This window comes from Trichoplusia ni, chromosome 5, assembly GCF_003590095.1.
Source record: "Trichoplusia ni isolate ovarian cell line Hi5 chromosome 5, tn1, whole genome shotgun sequence".
Lineage (NCBI taxonomy): Eukaryota > Metazoa > Arthropoda > Insecta > Lepidoptera > Noctuidae > Trichoplusia > Trichoplusia ni.
This window is the reverse complement of record NC_039482.1, coordinates 5,757,691-5,784,520: the sequence shown is the minus strand read 5'-3', so window position 1 is coordinate 5,784,520 and position 26,830 is coordinate 5,757,691. Positions and strand designations below refer to the sequence as shown.

General features: G+C 32.5%; 1 protein-coding gene across 6 annotated transcripts in view; it reads left to right on the top strand.

Moving 5' to 3' along the window:
- LOC113494197 (A disintegrin and metalloproteinase with thrombospondin motifs 16) overlaps positions 1 to 26,830 on the top strand; it is a 130,527-nt gene that overhangs the window by 85,112 nt on the left and 18,585 nt on the right. For all 6 annotated transcript variants that reach the window (XM_026872407.1, XM_026872408.1, XM_026872405.1 and 3 more), the window contains exons 3-4: positions 9,372 to 9,920; positions 26,445 to 26,540. In XM_026872407.1, coding sequence (XP_026728208.1) covers positions 9,372 to 9,920; positions 26,445 to 26,540 — 645 coding nt within the window. The remainder of the gene's footprint in view (positions 1 to 9,371; positions 9,921 to 26,444; positions 26,541 to 26,830) is intronic.

Sequence of the window (26,830 nt, the reverse complement as noted above, 5' to 3'; positions counted from 1 at the left end):
ACTAACACCATTATTATGACGTAATGCGCATTGTCATGTCTGCGCGCGCGCAGCCTGTCAGCTGTCGGAAACGGAAGGATGGTTACATTTCGATATTTTTTATTTATTTATTATTATTAGTTCGTTAGATGATGTAATGTTAAAAGAAAAATGGATTACGGATGTCGATAACAGCATAAGTGCTCTCTTCTTTTAAAATGTGGCAGTATTTTTTCTAAGAAAGAAATATTGTTGCCTGTTCCATAAATTGAACAAAGTTACTGAAGAAGTGTTTTAGATATTGCCGTTTCCATACTTGAATTCAGTAAATAATCACGCAGTAAAAAAGCCTTTTTGGCAGCAATCCATGCAAATAACCCACACTTTCAAACAATAAACCTTAAAAACAGTTTTAAATCATTACTTGTTTCGAAACTTGAACTACTTTAGTTTTTATTACCCTTATTATTATGTCTCTCAGTGCGTAAGCGATACGTTCGGAAACAGGAACTATTACAACACAAAGAGTTGCGTGAACGATGCGCAGACGCAGCTACGCACACACATACACAAAACCACGTTATGTCTTATGTACAGTCGAGTACATCAATATTGCCTTTTTCAGTCAAAAAAATATGAGAAGAATAGAGGTTCACACGTAATAATAGGCCATTTTTTATGAACTGTGTGTACTTGATTTATCTAAGGACTAAGGAGGTATATTGTGATAGTTATGTTCTTTAAAATTGTGGGCTAGATTAGATTCATAATATGTAATTGATTTTTCTCACTAGCACACGTCATGTACATACTAAACCGTGCTGTACTCATGTCTTATATCTATTTACACATTATTTAGAAATGGCTCACAATATTTTGAATCCTAAGTCTCTATTTGTGCACCCGACAGTCGATTGTACATCTCGTAACAGCTGTTATAGTTACACGTATAATATAAACACGTGCTTGAAACTTGAATCACGTTCCTTGATTAGTTTTGGAAAATACTTTATAAAAGGTAAACAATTAGGATTGATGTGAGACGGTGCTAATTAAATTTGGCGATACGTTTATAGCGTTTTCTTATATGGTTGTGGCGCATGCTGTCTTGTTTCTAATACCTACATTTTATTAACAGTTTTTTTTGTTTCTCACCTCGCGACAAAGTCATTGTACTTGGTTGGGTATAGGGCGTGGCTTGTGTCTGGAATTGGAACTAATAGTGCATAGTTCATTTCAAGTTCAATTGTTTGTATGTGGTCTATGCTTGCACATGAAGGAAGATCCAAAAAGTTTCTATATGGAGCGGAATTTTGAAAGGATCGAAATTCAGAAGTTATAATATATGTGTCAAGATAAGCTCTTTACTCTTAACCCCCCTAACCCTCTTTAATTTCTGGAAGCCTTACTGTTATAGAAAATTCTGCCAGTGAAAATCATAATATTATTATGCCAGTATTCATTTCCTTTGGCCAATTTGGAAAGATTGCTTGTTTACCCGTTATTCGAAAAAAAACGGTAATTTACGTCGGAGTAAGCACAGATTGTAAACATTACACAATCAAAAGTTACATTGATATGCCAGCCTGTATTGATTCACAGCGCGAATGATATGCAAAGGTTTATGTAATTCTTATGTCTGTTTTTCCGTTATGCTTCAAGAATTTTGTAACAGTAAAATACAGTTTTCCACTAACATTTAATCGGTCCAACAGAAAACAACAAATCGGTCCACAAGTGCAAAAGAGAAAGAAAAAGGTGGCTTGAATTTATCGAATCAGTTTGTGCAAAACACGCTGAAGACCGAAATACACCCCTTTGTGTTGTTCTAAGTTTCTATGTTTCTCTTCAAAATAATAGAGACACTTAAAGGATATATTTGACTAGAGCCCTATTTTATCACCGCCACATAAGTTTCCGTTAAGTAACTGTTGTTTTGGTTCAGATGTTTTCATACAAAGAATGACAGCATTTTCAATTTATCTGCCAGATAGAAGCTAATCACTATATACGATTACCATAGCGTTTAGTTCAGGGACTCTACACCTTTTGGTATAAAAAAACTTAGCAAATTTTGGCTCATACCAAAAAAAATCTTGCAAGAATTTTAACGACTTAGCAATATAATAGCTACTCACTTCCTATTCACCTTCCTCATATAAACATTTTATATAAACATAAGACAATAGAGTTTCATAATTATGGGAGAATTTTATTTGTTACTCCCATCGTCGCGGGGAGGCCATTAGTGCGTGTTACGAAACTCTGCATGGACGAAAATAAAAAGCTGTGTTTAATTAGAATTCACGTATGATTGTTTTCACTTATTGTTTTCTTTAAGGATGTGTGTTTGTGTGTTAAGTAATGAAGTTGTTTAGTAATTGTTGGGGAAAGACAAAATGGCCGCAAAGAACGGCAAACTTTTCCTAAAAGGCTGGACCGATTTGCAGATTTTCTATGGATGGTTTTCCAGAACTTATATTCTGAAATCGATTGATGCATTGATAAATATTCAATTTTAATCCAGAAATAATTCACTCGAAAACAACACGTGTTTTGCAAAACGATATTAGCAAAATACGTGAATTAGTGAAACATTTTAATACGAATGGAATTATACAGAATCATAATAAAATCTTTACTTCTTGGAATTAAACGCAAATAAAACCAACGACACGATACCATTCAAAATATTTGCGCCACCTGCAACCTAATGATTTATAGAACATTTAAAATGTAATAAATTTTAACTATTTTATTTATATTCGGGGAAACATGTGAATTTACGTGTTTTTTTATAACATTATACCATAAAGGTTGGTTGACAATACCGCCATGATGACTATCAATTTGTTTACAATATGTCACACATTTTTTTTCAAATTTATTTATTTAAACCTTTTATTGCTATGAGACATTTATAGACATGTCATGTCACGTCGATTGATCAAGGAATCTATGATTACTGTAATTGTGACATAATATTTTAATAATCTATTGCACAAGTGAAACAATCACAGGTTAAGCTCCACATGATACGGTCAGTCCTTGGATGGGTTACCGTCTATGTAATTACGGGTATTTCGAATAGAACGTAAAATTTTGGCTCCCGGCTATTATTTACACATCTTTGACAGTCGCTAGACAAAGGCTAGGTTATAAGGTCTGACAACCATTCTGACTATGGGGTATCGTGGTGCCCAGGTTAACAGTGATGAGGATTTCAGATAGGCAATCGCTCCTTGTAAAACACTGGTACGTAGCTGCATCTGGTTAGACTGGAAGCCGACCCCAACATAGTTGGGTTAAGTCTAGGATGTTAATTTATTGTATCTGTTCTTTTTTTCTGTACATTTTTATTTATAGTTAAATCGAAATGAATGGTTACTGGCCAAATAATATTTTTTAAGCAGATATATTTTATAAAAAAAAATCTTTGACGTATCAGAAGTGATGATTGTAATAATACCTATTTCGTTATAATGACACGTTTTATTGCCACGCTAAAACACGGTCTGTTTATTTTTTTCAAGATATTGAAATAAAATCGAAATCGACAGACTAAATTGTTTATAATTTGAGTGCTGTAGGTATACTCTTAATTATTAACTAATTAGTCTGATCTCAGAATAGATGGGTTTTCCCATTTTAATTTTATACATCTCTAAAGTGTTTATGTCTATCAAGTGGTGTATCACTATTGCCACATGTTTCTAATGTTCATTAAATTAATTGATAAGTTGCTATGTTTTACATTTTTCAATGCTAATGTTTGTTTTCAATTTCGATTTTTTTTCTATAAGATTATGATATAGAATGTCTAAAAACTCGGGATACAGTCCGAATGTCGTTTTAAACTGACCGTCTTTTGCAATTTTTCGGTTATGTAATAATAATAATACCTTAATTATAATTACATTTCTAGGTAAAAAAACCTTTTCTTTACAATTATTTAGAAACATGGAAGTCTAAACAACGTAAAACCAATATATTTGAAACTAAAAATAACATATCCACCAGTGCCCCTAATAAATTATGGTTTCAAACCGGCTACTACACAAATGCATAACCAGAAAACCACTTTATCATATTATGGATGATGTCAAAATTATATAAAATATCCAGTATTAGATTACTAGGCGCCGGCGTAACTCTAGCTCACATAATTATGAAAACTAATTAACTACCAAACCTTATATATTAATTATAAATTATGCATAATGCTTAATATATGTTAATTGCTATATATTTCGTTATTTGATGAATGGTCTCCCGCGCCTACGCTTTCAAAAATATTCAATAAATTTTATTTTTTTGCCATCTTTATAAACTTAATATTCGATGTATTGACAACGACAATGTAATTAAACTTATTTACTTAATTAAATCGTATCCTGACAAATAATAAATTTCATTATTGGTCATAAATAAACAGAAAACAAAAAATGTATTAAATAGTTTATGAGATATTTTTCTAAAACAGTTCAACTAATTGTTGCATTCAAGTAAACTAATATTTTTTTCTCCATATTTCAATATTAGTATTAGATAATGTGAAATTCAAACAAACGACAACAACGGATATATGTATAATAATTATATCAATAAATTCGATTATAGACAAAAATAAAAAAATGAGTTTCTTTATTAAGTCCCCATATATACTGAATACTAATTAGAATGCTAATAGCCACTGTTTCTATCTGATCGAAAACGAATTAAACATTAAAATGCTTTAATTTATTGTTCTAAAGCAAAAAAGATTATAACTTAATTTATAAATTCAGATTCGTTGATAAAAAGAAGCTTAATCGTAGAGGTGCAAAACTTGTACATGGTTCGTTATATAAGCAAATGAATAGAGTTATTATTTTAATTGACTTTGCATTTGTGTTATTGTGTATGGAGAAGTTGTTTAATTGAGCTTTTAACTTCTATCGGCATTGATGATCGATTAGCCTCTCTGTTATGATCTACTCGGTTTGATGATGTATGTATGAATAACATTTAAGTAGTTACATAACATCATTGGACATGAATGGAGTAACTTTCGGTGTTAAGATAAAAGTAATGAAAAAATGCTAGAACAAAACTGCCATCAAATTTTGATAGTAGGCATATTTAAGAAAAAAAAACTATTTGCGGGGCTTTCACAAACATTCAAGTCACATGCACAAGACGTCCAGACTCAGGACAAGCGTTTGTGGATCTACAATGAGATCGCACCCGCGACACGTCGCATGCCATCAGCAGTACTTCCTTAGATATGCGCCAAACAAAAGTTTTACCATTTTTGTCCTACGGCTTAAGATATTTTTACAGTCTATGATAGCGAAGGAGTCAAATTAAACCTAACTGTATAATCCTATAAAAAAGGTATGTGAATTTTTACATTGACCCGACCGGGGATCGGACCCGGGACCTCAGAGCTAGCGACCAGTGCGTACGCCACTCGACCACGGAGGTCGTCGTTTTCATCGAACCAATTCTTTAAAACTTTCATACTGTAGGTACCTATTTTTCAAAATGTTACAAGTAAGATGTGCACATTTGAAATACCATAAATTGCGTGCGCGTTGATGTCTTTTACTTTACATAAGTCAATGTGCGGTAATAATGTAATTATGGTTTGGGCGCAATTATGTGATAAACAATTATTATTGAAAAACATTATGTCTTGTTCCTAAACACAATTACATAATAGCAATATATATTATTATCAACTCCTCTCAAATGGCTGGACCGATTTGAATGAATTTTCATATGCGTTTGGGTGGCGCTCTGAATAGATTAGACTTACAAGAAAAATGTGAAATTGTCATGTTATTTGTCTTTCATTTCATACTTTGCTTAGTATCCTAACCACTTAAAATATCATGCATTACAACGTCTATCGGGTCTGCTAGTACTCAATATAAATACCGTTATTAATAACCATAACTATTCATTCAAATACCAATGTTCTGAGAAATGTAATTCGAACGCATGTAATGTTATGTATCGGCATCAAAATCTATGCGAGCGTCCTTCGTTATGCAAACACTAAGTGTAACGGCAAACGCACTACAACCTTGCGTTACGGCGTAGCGTCAGCAAACAACACGTCAACGTAGAATCAGCAAATAAATCAGAGATGATTCTGAGTACTGGAGTTAGCATTTTAAGGCTGTATTTATCTTTCTTTGAACTGCTTGGTAATAGTTAACTAGCGGACAGAAAAGTCAGGTACGTTGCATATAGCCCCTGATGTTATCTTAAACGAGTTTAAGACAGGAAATACCCTATAGAAACAACATTCACAGCTATTCTAAACGCTTTCGACGGAAATATATTATGTACGACTTTTAACCCCATATTAATCTCAACTTTCAACGCTTTTATAGATTTTTTTTCGTAACCAACGAAAGCTCACGTACTGTTTACATAAGCCTTAAGCTTTCTATACACGACCTTCAGTCTTATCCATTCCGTGAGTCATTACGACCAAGATCACAATTTCGCAACTGCCTGCATTTGCCCTTAGTGCGAACTACAAACGATATACGACCTTGCCTGAACGAAATAAGACTGATATTCAATTAAAGTTGTTTGTAAATTTGATATAAATGTAATATGAGTTCTGTTTTTAGGTAGTTATGGTCTAATTTTTATTGGAGCTAGTTTTTATTGTGTTTATTGATAACAAAAAGAGTTTGGACTTTATTTTCCGATTCATAAGGTTCGTTTTCCTTTAAATTTAATTCTGGAAGTGAACGTTCACAGAAGTAGCATGGGGAAAAATGGTTTAAGTTTTAGTATTGCAACACTAATGTAATTAAATATGTAACAAATTGTTTGCGGTTTGAAATAACAATGTGATGTGATTAAGTGTGGGTTTGATTCTGCTTGAGTAAAAGGCTAATTTATGGCAATGAAAGGAGAAGTGTTAGTTTCAATACTAATGTTGCTATTAGCCTAAAGGCTCTATCTGTTGGATATTCAACACCAACATTGGTAATGTGTGCAAATGTTGGATCCAAGTTGTCCCAGGAGTTAATGATTAAACTCAAGGCTTATTATCTTTATGTATAACTAGCTATAACTGTCTTTGCCCGAGTGGTATTGAATGAACTAAAATAATTATTCTTAAATAATAGTACCCTAAATTTCTGCTTGTCCATCAACTACTTATAAAATTCCTTTTCTTTAATTTAATACAGAAAGCTTTATACAATTTTGTATCCTTGTTTCAGAAATTTAAATTTCTTTATCTTTATGCTATGAGCATTACTCTCCTGAGACAGAAAAAAAGCGCGTAGATGTTACTTGAAGATCAGATTTATAAATAACTAGGCCGTTATTATATAAATGTCAACCTAGATAAAGTTGACACACAGCCTTATCGTGTGACATAATATATAGAGTAGAATTCAGTAATTGTTGGGAAAGCGAAAGATTAGTTGATATTCTTTAATTAACAGTAGACAGAGATAGAAGTTGTTTTTGTATTGAGTAAGTTACAAGAGTGACTGAAATGCAATTTATCGATACTAGATCAAATAAATTAGATCTTATCGATATAAATCGATTGATTGAGTTTTATATCCAATAAATATTTCTTCACGATTTTTATCACCGTTTTTTGTCTTTGAATAATTACAAATGTGGCTTTGAAAAAATTAAAAATAATATAACTAAGCTAATCAATCGAAACTCGACCCAAAAATAGTTTCTCTATACGATACGATTTAGTGTCTCTATAAATCACAAAATCGTTACAAAAATTTCTTCACATATTAGTCAAATTAAGTCACCACGCCCATTTAAAAAGACAGATTATTTAAAAGCAACAAAATGCTACAAAAAACAATTTCTTTTCTCAAAAACGCTTTTTCGATATATTATTCTGTCAATTTCTAAATATGTTGCTACCTAAACTAATGTAACCTTAGCACAGGCGACAGAAATTACAATCTGACAAGTCGAAAACCAAGAATAACTATAATTTTCTTACATTCCAGTCCATTTCTTATATTTAGTAAATATTGTAGAAACGTCACTTGATTACACTAGTAACTATTTTCCAACATTATTCATTACAAAAAATATAATAAAGTCGTATTTACAAAACAGACTTACGTGAGACGGGAAACGAGACAGGAAGATGGCGATTTAATAAAAAAAACAGCTCTTAAAGAACTTGGCTCGTGTTCTCTAAATACGGTGTTAAGTGTAAATAAATCTGTAAATATCGAGAAAGGACTTCGGTACTATTGACCTCGACCAAGGTTTTCGAGTTTCGCACAAGTGACATTCAAACAGACCGCCAATGCGGATATGGGTATGTGCGATACAGTTATTGTACACCACTGTTTGTATTGAGTAGGTGTGATCGAATGTGTAAGAAAGAATATGTAGGTCAGAATTTGGATGTCATTATGGAGATGGAAGGATCATATAGATTAACGCTAAGATAGTGGATCTAATTATGGAGATAGGTGAAGGGTTTAATTATCTGTGTGTCAGTTAAAAAATATCTGAAACCTGACGCAAAAAGGGGGGTGTTATAAGTTTGATGGGTCTGTCCGTCTGTGACATAATAAGTCTCGAAAATAGAAGGTGAATTGTGTAAAAGTGTTCTTAGACATTTCTAATTAAAATCATTCGAACTGGTTAAAAGTTGTGACAGTTTAACAATCAGGTTTATTTTTATTTTTAAACTGTATCTTGTCTACTTACCTTTTTATCTTGACTACATAAAGAAGGTACCTAATAAAAAAGGATAATTACTCCCCATTAGCGCAAAACATGTTACCACTTAGTAAAACCGATGTTAAACTGTTTTCTAAACAAGACTGTTGACTTGATAGCAAACTCAAGTAAAAAACAAGAAACAAAAGAAATTCTCGGACTGAGTTACAGAAATATCAAGAGAATAATCTTTTTTTTTATAAGAACAAGGGTGATGTATCTCAAGTGCTAATTATCAGGTTTTGGATATTCCAAATATTTTTCCTTGATCAGGTTCCTCTGATAACAGGTTTTGTGCTTAAGCGTAATTATTAAACCCTTCGTGGATTCGATCCCTTAATTACGTTAGAGTTTGTTAACACTGCTGTTTAATTTGTTTAAATATAAGAGATTAAGCTTTGTTGTTTTGTGCGTCAGATTTAAATATGTTAATGAGATTTTTTACCCTCATTTGTCTTTGAATCCTAATTTTTCCAAAATTTACCTTTCATCTTTTTGCAACATTTTTACTACCTCTTTCTTCCATGTTTATCATTTACAGTTCTAAGAATAGGAACAGATCTACGAATAGGACTCATTTAGCAATATTTCCATCTTTTGTAACCCAAGACTCTTTCCATCGATCTATATCAAATCTCTAACATTTGTCTCTATCTTTCCAGATCCATGAGCACATGACAGCCGACGAGTTACGAAACGTTTTCCACGTGGAGCACCACTCGATGGTGCCGGAGTACCACCTGGTGCAGCTCACACACCACCTCGCTCGACGGCACGTGGCCCCCAACCACCACACCAACTCACTCACACCGGGAAACACCAAGATCCCACACGAGAAAACAACAAAGCATCAGTGGAAGACTGGTACCAGCCCACCATCCTTACTGAACGATGAAATGTTTGTTAAAGCGAAAGAAAATATCAAAGACGTTGATATTATTGGAGATTTGAATAGCACAGTGAGTGTTACCTTCGATGTGACGAACTCCAGTGAAGTCAGTGATAGTGCAAGTGTTCTAAGTGATCTGGAGAGGTTAGTCCAGGGGCAGGAGTTGGATGTGCACAAGATAGACCTGGAGGCGTTCGGGAGGCAGCTCAAACTGGTGCTGAAGAAACAGGAGGGTCTGATCAAGAAGGATGGCTTGAGGATATGGAAGGCCCATCAGAATGAGACGCAACCCCATGGAGTGGACTATGAAGAATTACTTACGGTGAGTGATGTTTTTGTGTCTCTTTTATGATGTTTGACTGGTTCTAAATAACGAATCGTAATATAGGATAGGTAGAAATAAGACAATCAAAATTAGGGGACGAAAATTTGGCGGGTACATAATGGCACAAGTCAATAAGTATTTCAATTTTACACTTAAACCTTACATACATAACAATAAGGTTTTAAATATTTTCTAATGATGATGACAAAATACCAGAAGTACAATTCTAATTAAGATTAGCATACAACATTAAACAGAATCGATTCTCATACCCATGAGATAACAATAGCTTCACCCATATATGGATGAAACAAGTGAAAAGCGAAAATCGAATCGATATCGTTCGGAAACACTAAACAATGCGGAGAAGTGACAACACTAATTATAACGTACGACTAATAAGAGGTCGGGTTTTATAGGGATGTCACACTAGTAGAACGATAGTAGGAAATGAGATTGAATTACGTAAAAATTTGATGACAAGGGTTTTAGGATGAAGCTTGATGATAAAATTCAAGTATAAAGAGCAGGCAGAGTTGGCAGGTTCATGAGCTAAATATTTTGACCTGCTTTTTGGGGATATAAAAATAATATCTTAAAAGTGTCTTGAATAATGATTTATTATAACTAGACAATTAAGATACTGGTTGGTAGAAATATGTCTCCCTGCAAAAAAATAGTTGATGCTCTATAGATAGAATGAGAATCACTCCAATTTTTTTCTTCGAGGGGAGTTCTTCGCGTTACACTGAACAGTTTAGATTAAATAATTTAAAATCCTAGGGAAATATCTAAAACCACAAGATATATAGAAGAGGTTTCACTAACAAAATAAATTTGCTAATTTTCAATTAATTACACAATTAGTCGTGACAACCCTATAAAAGACAATTGTTCTCCGTTGCGGATGACACAAAAAAGCAAGCACCTGCGTCTGACGGAGAAAGCTGATTCCCACGGACATCTTATCTAACCGAGAAGTTGATCTGAGTAAATACTAACATAGAATAAGCCAAGGGATGGAAGAAACGTAAAGCAAGAAATATGGTGAAGTCAGTCAGTGTTAGGAGCCCACAGCTAATGCGCTTTAGACCAGCAAAGGGTCGGTTATTATGTAATTTATTGATCAATTTTATTTAGGTGCTAGTTGGTACGCCTCCTTTATAAAATAAATGAGTTTTTTGAAACGTGAATTGTGAAAATGTAATAAATTCTTATGTCGTAGAACGGATTATAACAAACTTGTTAGAATAATCCAGTACTGGAAATAGGATTTAGTGTCAACATACATATATAGTCATCATAAAAAATATATTTTTCATCAGCCTGTCGCTACGCCATTTCTAAACGATACCTAGCAATCAGTTCTCTCATCTTACAAAATGTCAAAAGTCTAATCAATTAACAAATCATCCTACATTATAACATTTTCATCACGAGATTTCTTAATTACGTCCTCATCAGTCAGTTTAACGACATCATGTAAATTTGGAAATTATTTGTCAATTTAGAACCAACAGGTGCTTTGATAGCTTCTATGACGAATATCTTTAACAGAATCTGAAGAAAACCGGCTTAATTCAAACATGAGTTGCTCTGATTCCATAAGTTATACAATCGTTGCCGAATATTCAATAGCCTACGGAGTTTGTATAAAAGTTAAACAATAAATTGTTTAATTCTATACAAAAGCAATCTAGTGTTGAGGCCTTGAGTTCGATTTTAATGCCTTAAATTGTTTGTGGTGTGTTATAGAATAGTTAAGGGTACGCGCACAATAAGCACCATGAGAAGTATAAAAGCCATTTGGAACGATCAAACCGTTTGACGCGAACAAACGGTTTTGGCTCAAAATAAAATAACCAGTCATTCTTTTAGTGATCTCTAATCGATTTGCAGTCAGTTTGATGAATATCAAAATATATTATGATGAAGGATTATTTTAGAATGTTCGACATAAAGAAAAATTACAAAATTCTAGATTTTTGTTTCACATTTTGTAAGACATAAAACCAAACAGTTATTGGTGTATCTCGCAACAGCTAAGCAATCAACAGAATAATCTTGGAATGTATTTAGTTTAATCATCAAATACTAAGGTCAGGTGACCGTCACTGAATGTGCGAATGTGTGGAACAACCTTCTTAGAAACCACCGGAGGAGCTAAACAATTACACATCACATTAGATCAGAAATCTTTAATTAGTGAGAATGAAATTCCTCTTCGACAATTGACGTGACTTTTCCGCTAAATATTTGAGAGAGAGACGACAGAGAGATGACAGTCTAATCAAACCTTACGTATTGTATTGACTGTGGACCGATTATTTTATTTATAAGTAATATGTTACAATAATTACTGCTATCATCAGGAAATAGAATGAAATAGATAATATTGTGTGCGCACTGCCTTATTCGGCAGCAAAATGTAATTCACCTGTTTCGTATTCATAGTAAAATTTATGAAGTAGAGCAGTATTGATGTATTCATTATTTACAGAAAATTTATAGTCTGTTAATACTCTTGTACCTAGAATACAGGTAATATAGGAATTTGTGCATATAGAGGCTATCGTATATTAGATTGGATTAGATTAGATTAGATTAGTATATTCTTTATTGTACACCATGGAATTACAGCAGTGATTCTTAATACATACAATGTATGTATTAGACCATTTGTAATAATTATTACTTGTAGCCTCCTTTGTTTCAATGTTTCCTAAAATTAGGTAGATGTCTCTTCACTCTACAGTTGTAGGCCTATTTGTCTCTATTCTCTTTTTTGAAGTAATCCATTTCGTTTTATCATATCTCTTGGTTAACCACTCAGCCATTGCGGCATTAAATTAATATCAAGTTCAAAATATATGAATTTCACTAAAGTTGTAACGATTACTATGAAAACTTTGTTTTTATTAAAAATGTTGTTTTAAACATTGATATCGAAAAACAAAACATCCCGAATATCCAAAAATAATACAACGTAAACAATCCGCTATCTTGCATTCTTAAAACATTATATTCTCAAAAACACACAAACCTTTTAATCTCAAAATAAACAAATGAATTCCAAACTAAACTTCATATTAACATATTATCTCAGATATTGACATTTGTGAGGGTCTAGTTCTAGATCTGTAATCAGTCTAGAATCTAAATTAACATAACTAGCCGACACCGAAAACTGTGTCAAAAGTTATACTCGCTTATGTATATTTGTTTACCATAGTAGTTTTCAAATGCCTAGACCGAGGTCAGGATTCCTATTTCATATCTAGATTTAGACTTACATTTATGTATAGTTTGTACAGTTAATACTGTTTACGTATTACTGGAAACTGGTGGTTCATTGTATTAGAAAGATAGAAAATGCTATCCTATCTTCATATTATCATTCTAATGGGCATGTGTATCAATCTCACTGAGCTCCTCCTGAACGGCTGGACCGATTGTAATGTTTTTTGCATACCTTCGGATGGCGCCCTGAATGGTTTAGATTTACAACTTAGACCGGCAGAGCGAAGTTCGTGATAAGCTGTCTATAATGTTTGTTGTGATATGTGGATGGGTGCACTGTAGGAAACTATTTAATTCACGCATATTTAAAAAAACAACGTGAACGACTATCAAAGTTATGGTTCTCCATTTTAACGTACGCCAAACTCGCGTGATCTTGCGCTTGCGCATATACGCCCTTCGGCGAAATTATAAAAAAAAACAATATACACAAACTAAATGCAAAAAGACAATGGCTTCTCAAAACTTAAAATAATGTTAATTTAACCACAAAAGTTTATTAAAAAAACCGAATTACCATCCACATCATTATACATATTTTAAGAAGTTTATGATTGATAGAGGTTGCTTATAAATAATGTATGCTGAATTATAAAGGTTAAAGTCCTCTGGTGTTTTGATGACCTGTGGAGAAACGTCACTGGGAAATCCTCGACTTAGAGTGTCATGCTATCTCTGTTAATTTGTATAAGGACCGGTATGGTGGAAAAGAGATGTCAAGCATATTAAAAGACCGTTAATGTCTTAGCATGTGATCGAAGCTTAAAATAGCGACATATACAATGGACAAATTTGAACTCGCGGCCAGCGATTTTGGTAGATTAGTTGGTAAAACAACTGGTGTGTTAAGCTAGGAGTCTCTGGTTCGAGACCTGTCTGTGGTTTAAATATTACTACTCCGCAATTTGAATATAATTGCAAAAATACTTTTTTTTTTCTTTAAAATCTTCTTATAGCAAAAGTATTTTTGTATTCAGAGATAGCGTTTTTTTGTCTTATGCTAAACAATAATTGAAGATACAGTCGTTATTATGACACACCTACAAATTCTAATTGAAATAATTTATAGCAGCCATATTTGAATTTACGGTTGCATAGACATAGACAATTTGATTGCTTTTGCAAATATCATTTTAACTTGCATTGGAGATGAGCTTTACGAGCTATTAAAGAGGCTGGATGTAGCTGGGTGATTCTCCGGAAAAAGTAACACAAATTAAGAACATCATTATCCTCACCACACTTTACATAATGTAGATTGCTTGATTTAATATTATTTTTACCTAAGCTTGTATAGTACTACGGCTATTATTAGATGAAGTAAAAATTAAAACATTTTAGGCATCATAGTGAAGTGAACCAGTTGGTGAGGATAATGATATGTCCTTAACTAGTGTATTTTTTCCGAAGAATCACCCAGCTAAACTAGCTTTTGTAACTAGTAGATTAAAATACTAGGTTTTCTAAAGGTGCATGTTTGATTTGAAGTTAAGATACAGATTATATTAAATCACCATGGTTACTGACGAAAGTTACTGAATTCAAGTTTTTTTTGTTTAGAATTCAATTCGATTCTAAATCCAATAAGTGGTCCTTATAGGTCCTTATAGGATAGTACTATTAAATCAAACCATAATCTAGTAATACTTTGTTATCAAAACTTAACAGAGATACCTGTCCAGTGTCCATCAAGTGTAGTTCCAACTCTTGCCAATGCAGAAATTGGCGCTAGTGATGATTCCAGAGAACTAACTCGACCTCGACGCATGTACCTACAGGTCATTTATAAATATTGAGTAGGTAATTCAGTTTTTTAGATACTCTTTGCGAGATAAAATGACCTTTATTAATAGTGTAACAAACACCATGATTAAAGTTATAGCAAAGATCCTCTTGAATCAATTTGTTTCAGTTTTCATATAAAAGTCATTTATCTTAATAAAGAGAAAACTGGAACAAAAGATTAATTTAATATCAGTATTATTTTCTTATAAACTATAAATAAAACGGTATCGTGATTGGATAATTTCTTACCAACTTAAAAGTTTATAACCAAAATCATGTCATAAAAAACTAATTTAAAAAGTTACACGGATCATATTACTAACACTATTATACTTATTTATCGCAAATCAATATGATAATAAGCATAAAATTAAATAAGCTGGCACTTCTTTAATATTTATGGTGCAAAATATTATCTATGGGTTTATTTTTGTTTTAAAAACGTGTTATGTCACGTCACGTGGGGAGCATAGACAAAATTAGCGCTTAAGTCAAAACAATATTTTAAAACGCATAAAATAATATTATTTGATTAATAACATCTGGTTTATTGTTCAATCCGATTCAAGAAAAAAACTTATTCAAGTTATTATTTCAATACCTACTCAATCAAATCGTAATTAATATGCCAATTTTAAAATCTAGTATGTAAATATTTCATAATTAAAACTCTCAAAATAATCATGTTACCATTTATTTACGTTAAATAGGTTGATGGGTAATTTAATTTTATAGGTTGTTTAATATGGCTGTTGATATTTTTTGGGTTCTGGATCAAAAAGATTGTAATGATTAGCCCAGCTTTTTAAATAATTCAATTAAATTGGTTATTAAATTGATCAGTTTTTTTTTATATCGCCGCGCAAGGGTAAAGTCATCCGACAATGAAAACCAGTTTTTTTTTATATCGCCGCGCAAGGGTAAAGTCATCCGACAATGAAAACCTTTATACACGATTATAACCAATGTTGTAAGTATAAGTTAAAACAAAAGTGCATATTCCCATTTCCTCTATAACCAAAAGTATATTATAATTGTCTAAAGGTAAAGGACCCTCGAGTAACAGTCGGACTCGCAACTGACCGTTTTTAAATCAATCTTGATTTTATAACAGGAATTTACATTACAAAAGTGACCGCCATCATTTAATATGACACCAGATGTCTAATGAAAGATCGTTAATATTTTATAGGTATTCACATAACCTTGATATTACATTTGCGGGTAAAGATTATGTAATTTTTAACTACTTGAGATATTAAAAATTTGTTGCCAGTAGTAAAAAAATATGTCAAATAATTTGATTCGTAATCCGAACAGGTGCCAATGGTATTCGAAGTATTTTCGGAAAAATTTAAATATATGTTAAATTCTTGTTGATAAATTTTGTTTACGAAGTTACAAAGATTATAACCGCGCGAAAAATGATGAAAAGAAAGCGTGAACTATCTCAAACAATGGTAAAAGTTATTAGGTACCCCACAAATTAAATAATACGTAAACATACCATTTATTGAAATTTTGCTAGAAATTTGAAAGAAAAAAATATAGAGAGTCTTATCTTTAAAACCGTTTTGAAAACAGATGTAACGTCTATTACAGCCGAATGTCTAAAAAAAGTTAATGAAACATTTAAATTCAGAACTAATGACGTTAATGAAATCTTTAGCATTTTGTTTAATGTGTGATTGAGATCAATCTATAAGTTGATCTTAATCACAGATTAACAAAATGTTTTATTGATAACACATGTCTGTAATGAATATATAGAAGACTCGTCTTTCCTGAATTTAGGAAATTCTATTTAGAAGGCGTTTTACTGATCGCCGAGTTAATGCAAAATTTTGGCTCCAGAGATCTTTTACAACTACATAAATATATAGCCATTTTGCTTTTATAAAATTCATTATTTGAGCCAGAGACTAGCACTTATGCGTACTTCTTCCATTTACTGAAGTTTTCGCTAGAATTTATCTACTAAAAATATTCATAATTCTTCATATTTTGATCGCATTATCCACAAATGCCATTTATTTATGAATCTTTACCGACAGTTATCACAAGTGTATAACAAACTTGCTCGCAGATCGCCGTTCATCTAACACAAATCAATGTCACAGTAAACACGTCACAATTCGCGAACATCTCATAAAACTAATCTGTTATTTGAATAAATAACGTTAGAATAATGAGGATGGATTTATTCAGAGTCGGCGCACACGTGGCCGCCATCGCCGAATCTGTATATTTACATAAATTCGATATAACGTGCTATGTGTTGAATATGAAATTGAAAATTTTATCTCTTTGGCTATACACGAGACCACGAAACGCGGGAACACGGTATTTGTCTAATTCCCGTTTACTTAAGAGTCATATGAAAAATTGAGGCTTGGGATTAATCATAATCAAATTCTTACCCACCCTGAGTTCCAAAGGTTTTCAATATTACCTCATGTAACTATTTACCAGCATTTTAGAAGAAGCGACTGCTTATCTAAATCTGACCTCCCCAATCCAGTTACTTGGGCAACACGATACCCCTTAGTAAGATAGATTGTCAGACTTTTTAGCTTCTAACTACCAGTAACAACTGTCGAAGATGTATAGATAACATCCGGGAGGACCCACGTCTCTTCCGAAACATAAAGGAACTCGTTATGACATGGTCACCCATCTACGGACCGACCGTAACAAGGGCAGCTTAACCTGTGATCGATCAACTTGTGCAGTTGCAGTTTAGCCACGAACCTTTCGTTAGTTATAGTGCAAAATGTCTATCAGTTTCTAAAATCCTCTTGAATGTAATAAAGACATAACGTATGCCTGTGTACAAAATCATCGCTTGAACTAAAATCGTCGGGCCTCAGACACGTTCGTTGCCTCATGTACGAAGGCCTTATAGTCGGCTAAAATGTATAGTGATCTCATAAATTTTGACAATAGGCTTCGATATTGATAGCCGCAAGTGTTTCGTAGAAATGTAAAATCAAAATAATAACAATAACTTTTTATTGGTTTCCATCAATATTGCTTTAGTGGTTTATTAGCTTGGATTTAGATTAGTTCAGAGTAAAAGACAACTTTAAATTGTTTTTCTTGTTTTATTTATGAACCAAGGGTAATTTAGGGCTAGTACGAGGTATGTTGTGTGTTTTTCAACAGTGATTTAAAATAAAGATTGAGCGTAAATATGTAAGTTAATTCATGTGTCTTATAAATATCCATATTTAAAACCAATTTTTCGGGATTCGAATAGTGTTGTACCATTTTAACATCGACATTTTTTTTGATAATTATTTGGTTAACTCACAGCTACATCCCTCAAAACATTTCAATATGATCGGTAAGACATATCAATATAGAATCCGACCTCAATTGACAACCAAAAATAATACAAAATTGTCGAAAATAATTCAGGCATAATATAACTTAATTTTATTTATGTATATAGATTTTGATGTCCAGTAATGGCTGCGATTATACTATTTGATGTATATTTTAATATTTAAGTGGTATAATGATGGGCTATTACTTTGTCTTAGCATATTATTAAGCCGAGCACGTGGATGCCTTGTTTATAATATAAATCGGGCTAGAGGGGTTTGGGAAAATGGACCTTAAGACTTTGTGTTAAAGGTTTTTAAAGATAACTTATGTATTTACTTATAAAGAAGCAGGGATTGGGGATAATGGACTTTATGCTGTTGCGATAAGGGTTTAATATTAAAGATTTGTATATATGTATTTGAAGATGACTATGCTATTTTTAGCGGTTAAATCTACTATGTGGGGCAGATTAATCAGATTCTCTCGATTGCATTGTTACAAGTACTGTATACTGTGCACTTGGAGAGGCCTATGTCCAGCAGTGGACTGCGATAGGCTGATGATGATGATGATGATGAAGTACTGTATCATCAACGTATTTTCCTCAAATGCACAAAAGCTAATGGTAGACATTTAAGAATACCTTATAGTTGTATTTTGCGTGTGTCTATAGGAAGTTGAAAAACTGTAATACCTTTGGGTATAGTCAAACAGTAACGGATTGTTAATAAGTAACGAGTTTGACCGTTTCAGGGACTTTACGAGATGTCCACGGTTTTCGTCAAGTTATCGCCATGTAGGGCATATATATGGTAATTTCTATTTGCACGAAGTTGCAAACGCAATATTCTGCTGTTTAATTCAATTGGTTAAAATACGTTGTTAAGACTTGAATATAGTAATGAACCATTTTCGTTATAACATCTGTGTTTATAAACGTAAAATATGTACGAAGGTTTATATTTTATATTGAGTGTATATTGTCAGAATGATTCACAAAGGTTAAAAGGTTAACGTGATAATCAAAGTCTTATTCTAATAAATTCCAACTCTAAAACCATAAACAAAAACTTTTCTTTTTCTAGTAACACAAACAAGCGAAAAATACAAGTAAATTAAAATTTTATGAATAAAAATAAATTACAAAATAAACTTTAACCAAAAATAAAAGAAACCCCCTATAATCTGAGACTAAATTAAAAATGAAAACTTGATTAACATAAATTATTATTGTTTGTATAAAATAAAAAATATAATAATATTGGGGTCGCCATCTTGGATCACGTGACAACGAAAATAGCCCGCCAAACTGATGTCATACACGTGTTTGCATTATTTTATGCGGATTTTTTTTATCTTGCCCCAAATAGAATAACAGGCTTTGAACATGAGATTTTTGGGTCTATGACATACCTAAAGATTACTGAAGTCAGTTGTTATTTAATTTATTTAGTAACTATATGGTGGCGAGCAGGCAAAATACCGCGGACCTTGACTCAAATAAACTCTGTCAGTAAATACATTTTATAATAATCTTATAGATTAATTTTTTCATCCTTGTTCAGTTTCTCATTTCATTTTCTTCCAGCCCAATTTGAAGAGCGTTTCGCGAACCTAAACTTATATACTCATAGTTACGCCACTGCTGCACTAGTTATTTATGAAGCAGTGTGACGATGACTGCCTGCTTGTTTCTGCATCTATTGTCCATAGTAATAACTATCGAATAAAAAAATATGGAGTCCGACATAAAACATTTATTAAAAAAAATCCATGCATTTATTGTTGTGTAAATAAGAGGGCATTAACAAGTGTGATCTCATGGTATTAATAACAATTATAATGGTCATTATTATTATACAATTACAGTGGAGACTGGAGCCCCGGTAATCCGGCCCCTGGCTAATCCGGCACCCCCTATAATTCGGACTATAGGGGGTCGTAGGCAGTACTCTATAATCCGACAAATTCGTTAGTTCGACACTGTCCTGCAAAATGTTTGTCAGCCTACCGGGGTTTCACTATATTATATATTATATTATTGGATAGAAACGTGATTTCAATAATATATTATATTATTAATGACTCGTTACTACCTTCTTATATCGGAATTACATCTTTTATTCATTCTGTAAACATTTATAAGCAAACTAAGTTATATTTTCTTCTACCAATCTGGTATCCTTCAAGTAGCTTCATTTAATAAGATGTCAAAATCTTTTTGAAATGTATGAAGCTTTAAAACGATCGAAACATCGTCATATCCACAATTCAGAATTTTTTGCATGTGTGTGTCCATACCAGGTCATATACCACGCCACTCTCGTAATAAATATTAGAAAAATAGTTTTATGCTTAATAAGCTTAATATAAAATATATATATAACTAATTTGTATAAATACCGTCATAAATGTTGTAGATATAGATCTAACTAATTAAAAAGCCTTTATTGTGTTTAAGATACGTTAATCGTTTGTGGGGTTCGATACCCACAGGACAAAAACAGATCCCTGATTTATGATCAAGGCACTGCTGCCTGTTCGTCTCTCACCAGGCTATATCTCCCAAACCCTGCTATTAGAAAGCTGAATATTCACAGATGGAGCCGTATGTCAAACAGTACCCTAAACGTAAAATGTAAAAAGGCTGTGATACTTTATTGGATTTAACATGGAATTTAATATCTACTTATTTATAAATTCCATGTGGCTTATGAAGGTGTAACCTAAATAACTAATTGACAGAATTGGAGCTCAATTGCGCAAGCGCAAGAATTCACCATTATACTTTTGTCGCCATGTTTTATTCATTTACCGATAAAAGATTTGTTAAAACGACCTACAATAATCGTTGTATAATTAGAGTGAATATTCGTGACGATTTTACATTTTAATCGATATTTAATCGACTTATTAAATATCGATTCTGATTTTATGGATTATATGGAACATAATTTTAGCAGTTTTCGTATCGATTTATTTGATTAGGTAAAGAGCTGTAAATGCCACTGTATTTGTTTAACTATTTATTTATATTTATGTGACGACTTTAATTATAATGTTTCGCAATATTTTGTTTCTCATCTTTATGGGGACTTTATTTTTGCGAAGACAACCAACTTTGATTTAAAGTAATTGATGCTTCCAAAGCGATGGTACTACTTTGAATGAACAAATTTTAATTAAACTTGGTATCTTTAAGAATATGGAACATGCGTAGTCCGTAATCCATTTTGTTTATCTACAAGTAAAGAGGAAACCCTAACGGGTTCACTGAACGAAAGTCAATGGAATCCGTAGCAGTATCGACAAGACATTTCGCAAAATGTTCGCTTATGGGTTTGCGTTAAACGTTGTAAAATTGAAATTTCCTCAAAAACTCAATATTATGTTGCAAAACTTTTGACATCGCGTCACTTTTTCGTGCTACGTATATAGATAAAAGTACAATTTACAATGATTGCTCACCCCTTCAACAAATAATGATGAGTTCTTCAAAGTAAATAACACTTCAGTTATTACTTTATTTATTTTGGTGTTATTTGCAATTGTCAGCAGGTCATTTAGCACTTCAATGCTTACACGTGTTCCATTGTGATCACGAATAGAAAATTACAAAATAATTACGCCTTTTCGAAAAAAAAAATAGTTTATAATATAGTTCTCCAGAAAACCTTAGGAACTGACCCACATAACATCCTACGGAAAAAAAACCTTATTATTTTTACACACGTAGTATGCAATAGTTCTGCAACTACTATGGTTTCTATTTTCTCTTAGAGCGGGGGTGAATGATCCCTCGAAAATACCCCATCACATTTTAGATTAAATTTCTCAACAATTTGGGCCGGTTTCCCCGTGCCTCTATGCCGCCCCCTTGGTTGAGGAGATTTATTTATTAGGTATACCTACAGCAAAACATACATATTTAACAATTTAGAAATTTTATAACATAGTGTCTCGTATGCATGCCTGTTATAGGAGATCAGATTGACACTCGCTCCTTATGAAACACTGGTACCTACTTAGCTGCATCCGATTAGACTGTACCGACCCTAAAGTTGAAAAAAAACGTTATCATGATGAATGACAACGGTAAACATTAAATACATACAACCATTTTCAAACAAAATACCATAGATTAAGGAAACATTAGATATCCTTCATTACCATACAAGCATACAGAATGGATAATTGTTGAGGTTGTAATTAACAAACATCATAGTATGCACAATATCATGAGCATATGCTGTGACTTCCTTATAGTAACATAGTGATGCACACGCAGTAATATATCAAATGATATATTACATGTAAATTAATGTAGTATTTTATTCATTAAGTCTTTTATACATTATGTTTTAATTCTTCTAAGCGAAGCGTACGTTGACTCCTAAATAAATATTCCGGAGTACTGAGGTCTAAGGTTCTGTGAGGGGTTTTGCTTACTACCTTCCATCTCGCGACGCTGAAACAACTGGGCTAAAAATCAAGTCATCGGGCAAAAAGGACAGAACGAGTACCTACAAAAATTTTAGTTACCCAACAAATTTACAAATGGCGGAAGAGATATATTGGTGATAATTTCAACTGTTCATAAGGTACAGTCTGGTGAGAGACGCACGGACAGACTGTGGTGTCGTAGTAATAGGGTTTTGTTTTCATCCTTTAGATGCGGAACCCTAAGAAAAGATACTGTAAAAACGCCTTTAGAAATATTTTGAACTAAGTAAAACGTGAACGGCTTATTAAACGCCGGAATATAAAAACTTGTTAATATACATATTACATATTACGTTCCTATTTAAATCCTTAATAGCGTGAAAAAACAATTCTAAAATTAGTAACTTAGGGGTTATTAGCACAAAAAATTAAATAATTGTATTAAATAATACTATTTCAACAATTATAATTTTATAATGTCTTAATTAAGTAATAACGCATTTTATTATTATTTTTTGACGCCAGTCGCAAATGGTGGCTTCATTTTATTTTGAACCAAGTGCCAATTAATTAAATATTTATTTTAATTGTAATTTAAGTGGGTAACGTCAATATCTTTACAAATTAGTTTTGCCTACAGCGTATCGGTTATCAAATCTTCCTGACGCAAAGAAGGCCCCTGGTTCGATCCCGGGCGGAAAACATAGGTTTCATCGCCGGTAAACTTAGTTGTTTGGTGATATGTTTTTTTTTAATTTTGTATGTTTTCTTTAAATACAATACAAGAAATTAAATCTACAATCTCAAGGAAACCGATTTACTACAAGTACATAGTCTCTATATGTCATAAATACATGTCATATAAACTTCCTGCCTCCTCATACATACATTATTACCAGGGAAAATATATAGAAATTGACGAGAACACATGTTTTACATAACAATTGATTAATGAAATCAACCTTATTACGTTTACATAAAGTTGTTTTTGCTGTCAAAGTTAACCTCTTTATATGTTGCCTGTGCTAAAAATGACAACTATGAGAAAATTCTTTGTTTTGAAATCGTGAGATAAAAAGATGACTCCGGAAGCATTCAATATTTATTTAATGTTGATAGGTATGCGTATTTTATTATTAATAGCCGTTTTGCATATAATGACACGTTAATAATTATTTATAGTAAATGCTTTGAGAGATGAGCTTATTAAATACTTTATACATAATACGGAAAATGGCGCGATACGTATTTATCACGTCGTGAGATGGTATAACATAATAAAGGAATTGTGTTCTTGTATTTTCTATAATAGGAATTAATATCTATCAATCAAAGTGTTTTTTTTATCGAAAGAATTTTAAAACTGTTAAAACAAGTCGGCTAAGATCATATTTTTCTCCATCTGAGGTCTTTGTAAGTCAAAGGCACGGATTCCTGTCAGAAACTCTTAAATATATGAAATTAAAACAGCCTAAACTTAAAATCTACGCGCCAATACTAGAATTGCGTAAAATAATAGAAACTCAGAGTTTTAACTACACTTCCTTTAAGCAATTCTAGTAAAGGTGAATCCGCGATTACGCGTGCGTGAGCTAAACAATGTGGAACCAAAGATATGTTGCACTGTTACACGCTAGGCACTAGTATACATCGACGCATGGAAAGAGAACCCTGACTGACCTCACCTGAGTTCCAGTTGTAGACCAATAGGTAATAGAAATACGGACTCAGATGTTACGTTCAAGAGGGGCTTTCAATAGGCCCGATGCCTGCTGGGTCAGCGGGATTATCTGAAAAAATTACAAAGACGTCCGGAATCTAGCCGAGATTTACGACCAGCTTAATTATAATATAGCTTATTTCTTAGAGCTTATCAGCCCACGGCATAGAAAAGTATCTCTCATGCAGAACTTAAATAAACATTTTTTATGGCATGGCTAAAAACCCCCGGAGCTCTTACGAAGTGTGTCGACTTATACGATATTTACATTGTCAGGGAAGTGTTTATAATTTCTATGCTAAACTAGTCTGTTTTGAACTTGATTTGTTTATATTCTGCATAAAATATTTTCTCATGAATTTATTTATAAATCAACAGAAAACTTCTCATAATATGCTTAGTTTTTATTTATAATAACTTAGCTAAACTCCCAGTTGCTTGTTATAAAACTATTATAAACTGTTTATAGTATCTTTATTTCTTTATACCTTTACTTTTTTCCTTGCTGTCTTTCCCATAAGAATAGAAAAAATGAAGATCATATTTCTGCTGAAAAGATCTAGTTAACACTCCCACGTATTTTTCGGGATTGCCCGACTAGTTTCGGACCCAACCGGAGTCGGGGTCGCGTCAGCTCGTGATTCAGGACTGCGGTTAGGTCCGAAACTAAAACTGTTGTATCTTTTAAATATGTGAAATTACCTATAGATGAAAAGTTATTATGCAATTTTTTTTTTCTCTTTATAATTTCCTATCTTTATTATTGATATAGATACTATTCATTTGAAATTAATTATAGGTGTATTTTCTTAGAAGCAATAGATCAATGGTCTCAGTAAGATATTTCCGCTCTTCACATTATTTATTGAATGTGTTTGTCTGTTTCATTTGCATACTAGGTATATGACTAAACGTGAGGATAATGATTCAACCGCTTTGCATAGAAAGGTTAAGATATATTATTAAAAAGTTACAAGGATCAAAATGTTTCTTTATGGATGTTTTTATCAGGTAAAAAAGAATGAATTTTTAATGTGGCACAAATAATATTTACGAATAGTTTACCCAGAAACATTTAAAAAACTTATTTTCTCGTAAAAAAATGTTTTGTATGGACATGAAGATGTCTGATTTTAACAAAGGAATCTAGACGACGTATATTTTATTGACAAATCTTTTTCTATTTTATTGAAAAAATCCTTCTTTAAACCGCAATTTTTCTTTAGGCAACAGGCTTTTCTCTGTCTCTAAACAAAACAATAATACTTAAAATAAAGATACTTATACCGTATATAGCTGTATTTATATTTGGTTGCTCAATAAGCTGTACAATATAATATACAAAAACTTTCAACTGGATTTCATTTCCCCACAATTATAACAAGAGGTAAAACATCAGACGCATTATAAACGCAAGATAAATATATATGTATCACGGACTCAGATCACGATCTTAATGTTCCCACGGTGTTTCACTTTACGACTAGATACGAGTAGTTTTGACACTAAATCTTCTGATTTATTAAGAAAATTCATTTAAATTAAGGAAAAGGTTTGTTATCTACCAACCTCTTTCGTTTGTAGATTGTTTTAATATTACAGTTTTGACCTGTATTTTTTATACCTGACTAACCGAAGTTTAGTAGTTTGTGGCTCTGACTACTCTACCGGAGGACGTGGGTTTAATTCCCATCCAGGAGAAATGTGTGATGAACACGATCATTTATGAGACTGGGTGATATTTATGTATAACCTAATTTTATGACCTGAAATTGTTTTCAATACAAAGCAACTCTTCGTTAAGAATTTTGTCTGTAGATGCTACTTACACGTGGTTTTAATGCCACTTAAATTTAACGTTGAAAAAACTACGATGTAGTGTCCAAAACGTATTGTTATTTTGTTTGTGTCTTTTATTAAATAATTTCTACATTTGTCTACAGGAGGACGGTGAAGACGTCGGAGACCTGTACCAAGACGAGGAGAACGGAGCTGCGCTGCTCATCCGGCGGCATCCGAAACATGGCAAGCTTGTTGTGGTGAGTTATATTACTTAGAGCATAAGATACAATTAACAATGGCATATGTTTAGGTATGTAGAAGCGAATGTGTTTTTTCGGAGTGCTTGTCTAAAGAAAATAATAAATGAATTCGTAGTTTATATTTTGTCGACAAAATGTTTAACAGGACTTCACATACAAGCCTTTCGACAAAAAAATAAGTTTGGAGAATGGATTTTCGATTTTGTATTTTTACATGAGATAACAAGAAAGCGGAAAGTGTGGATTTATTCAACTAAAACACAAATACTTAAAAAAAACTTGATACC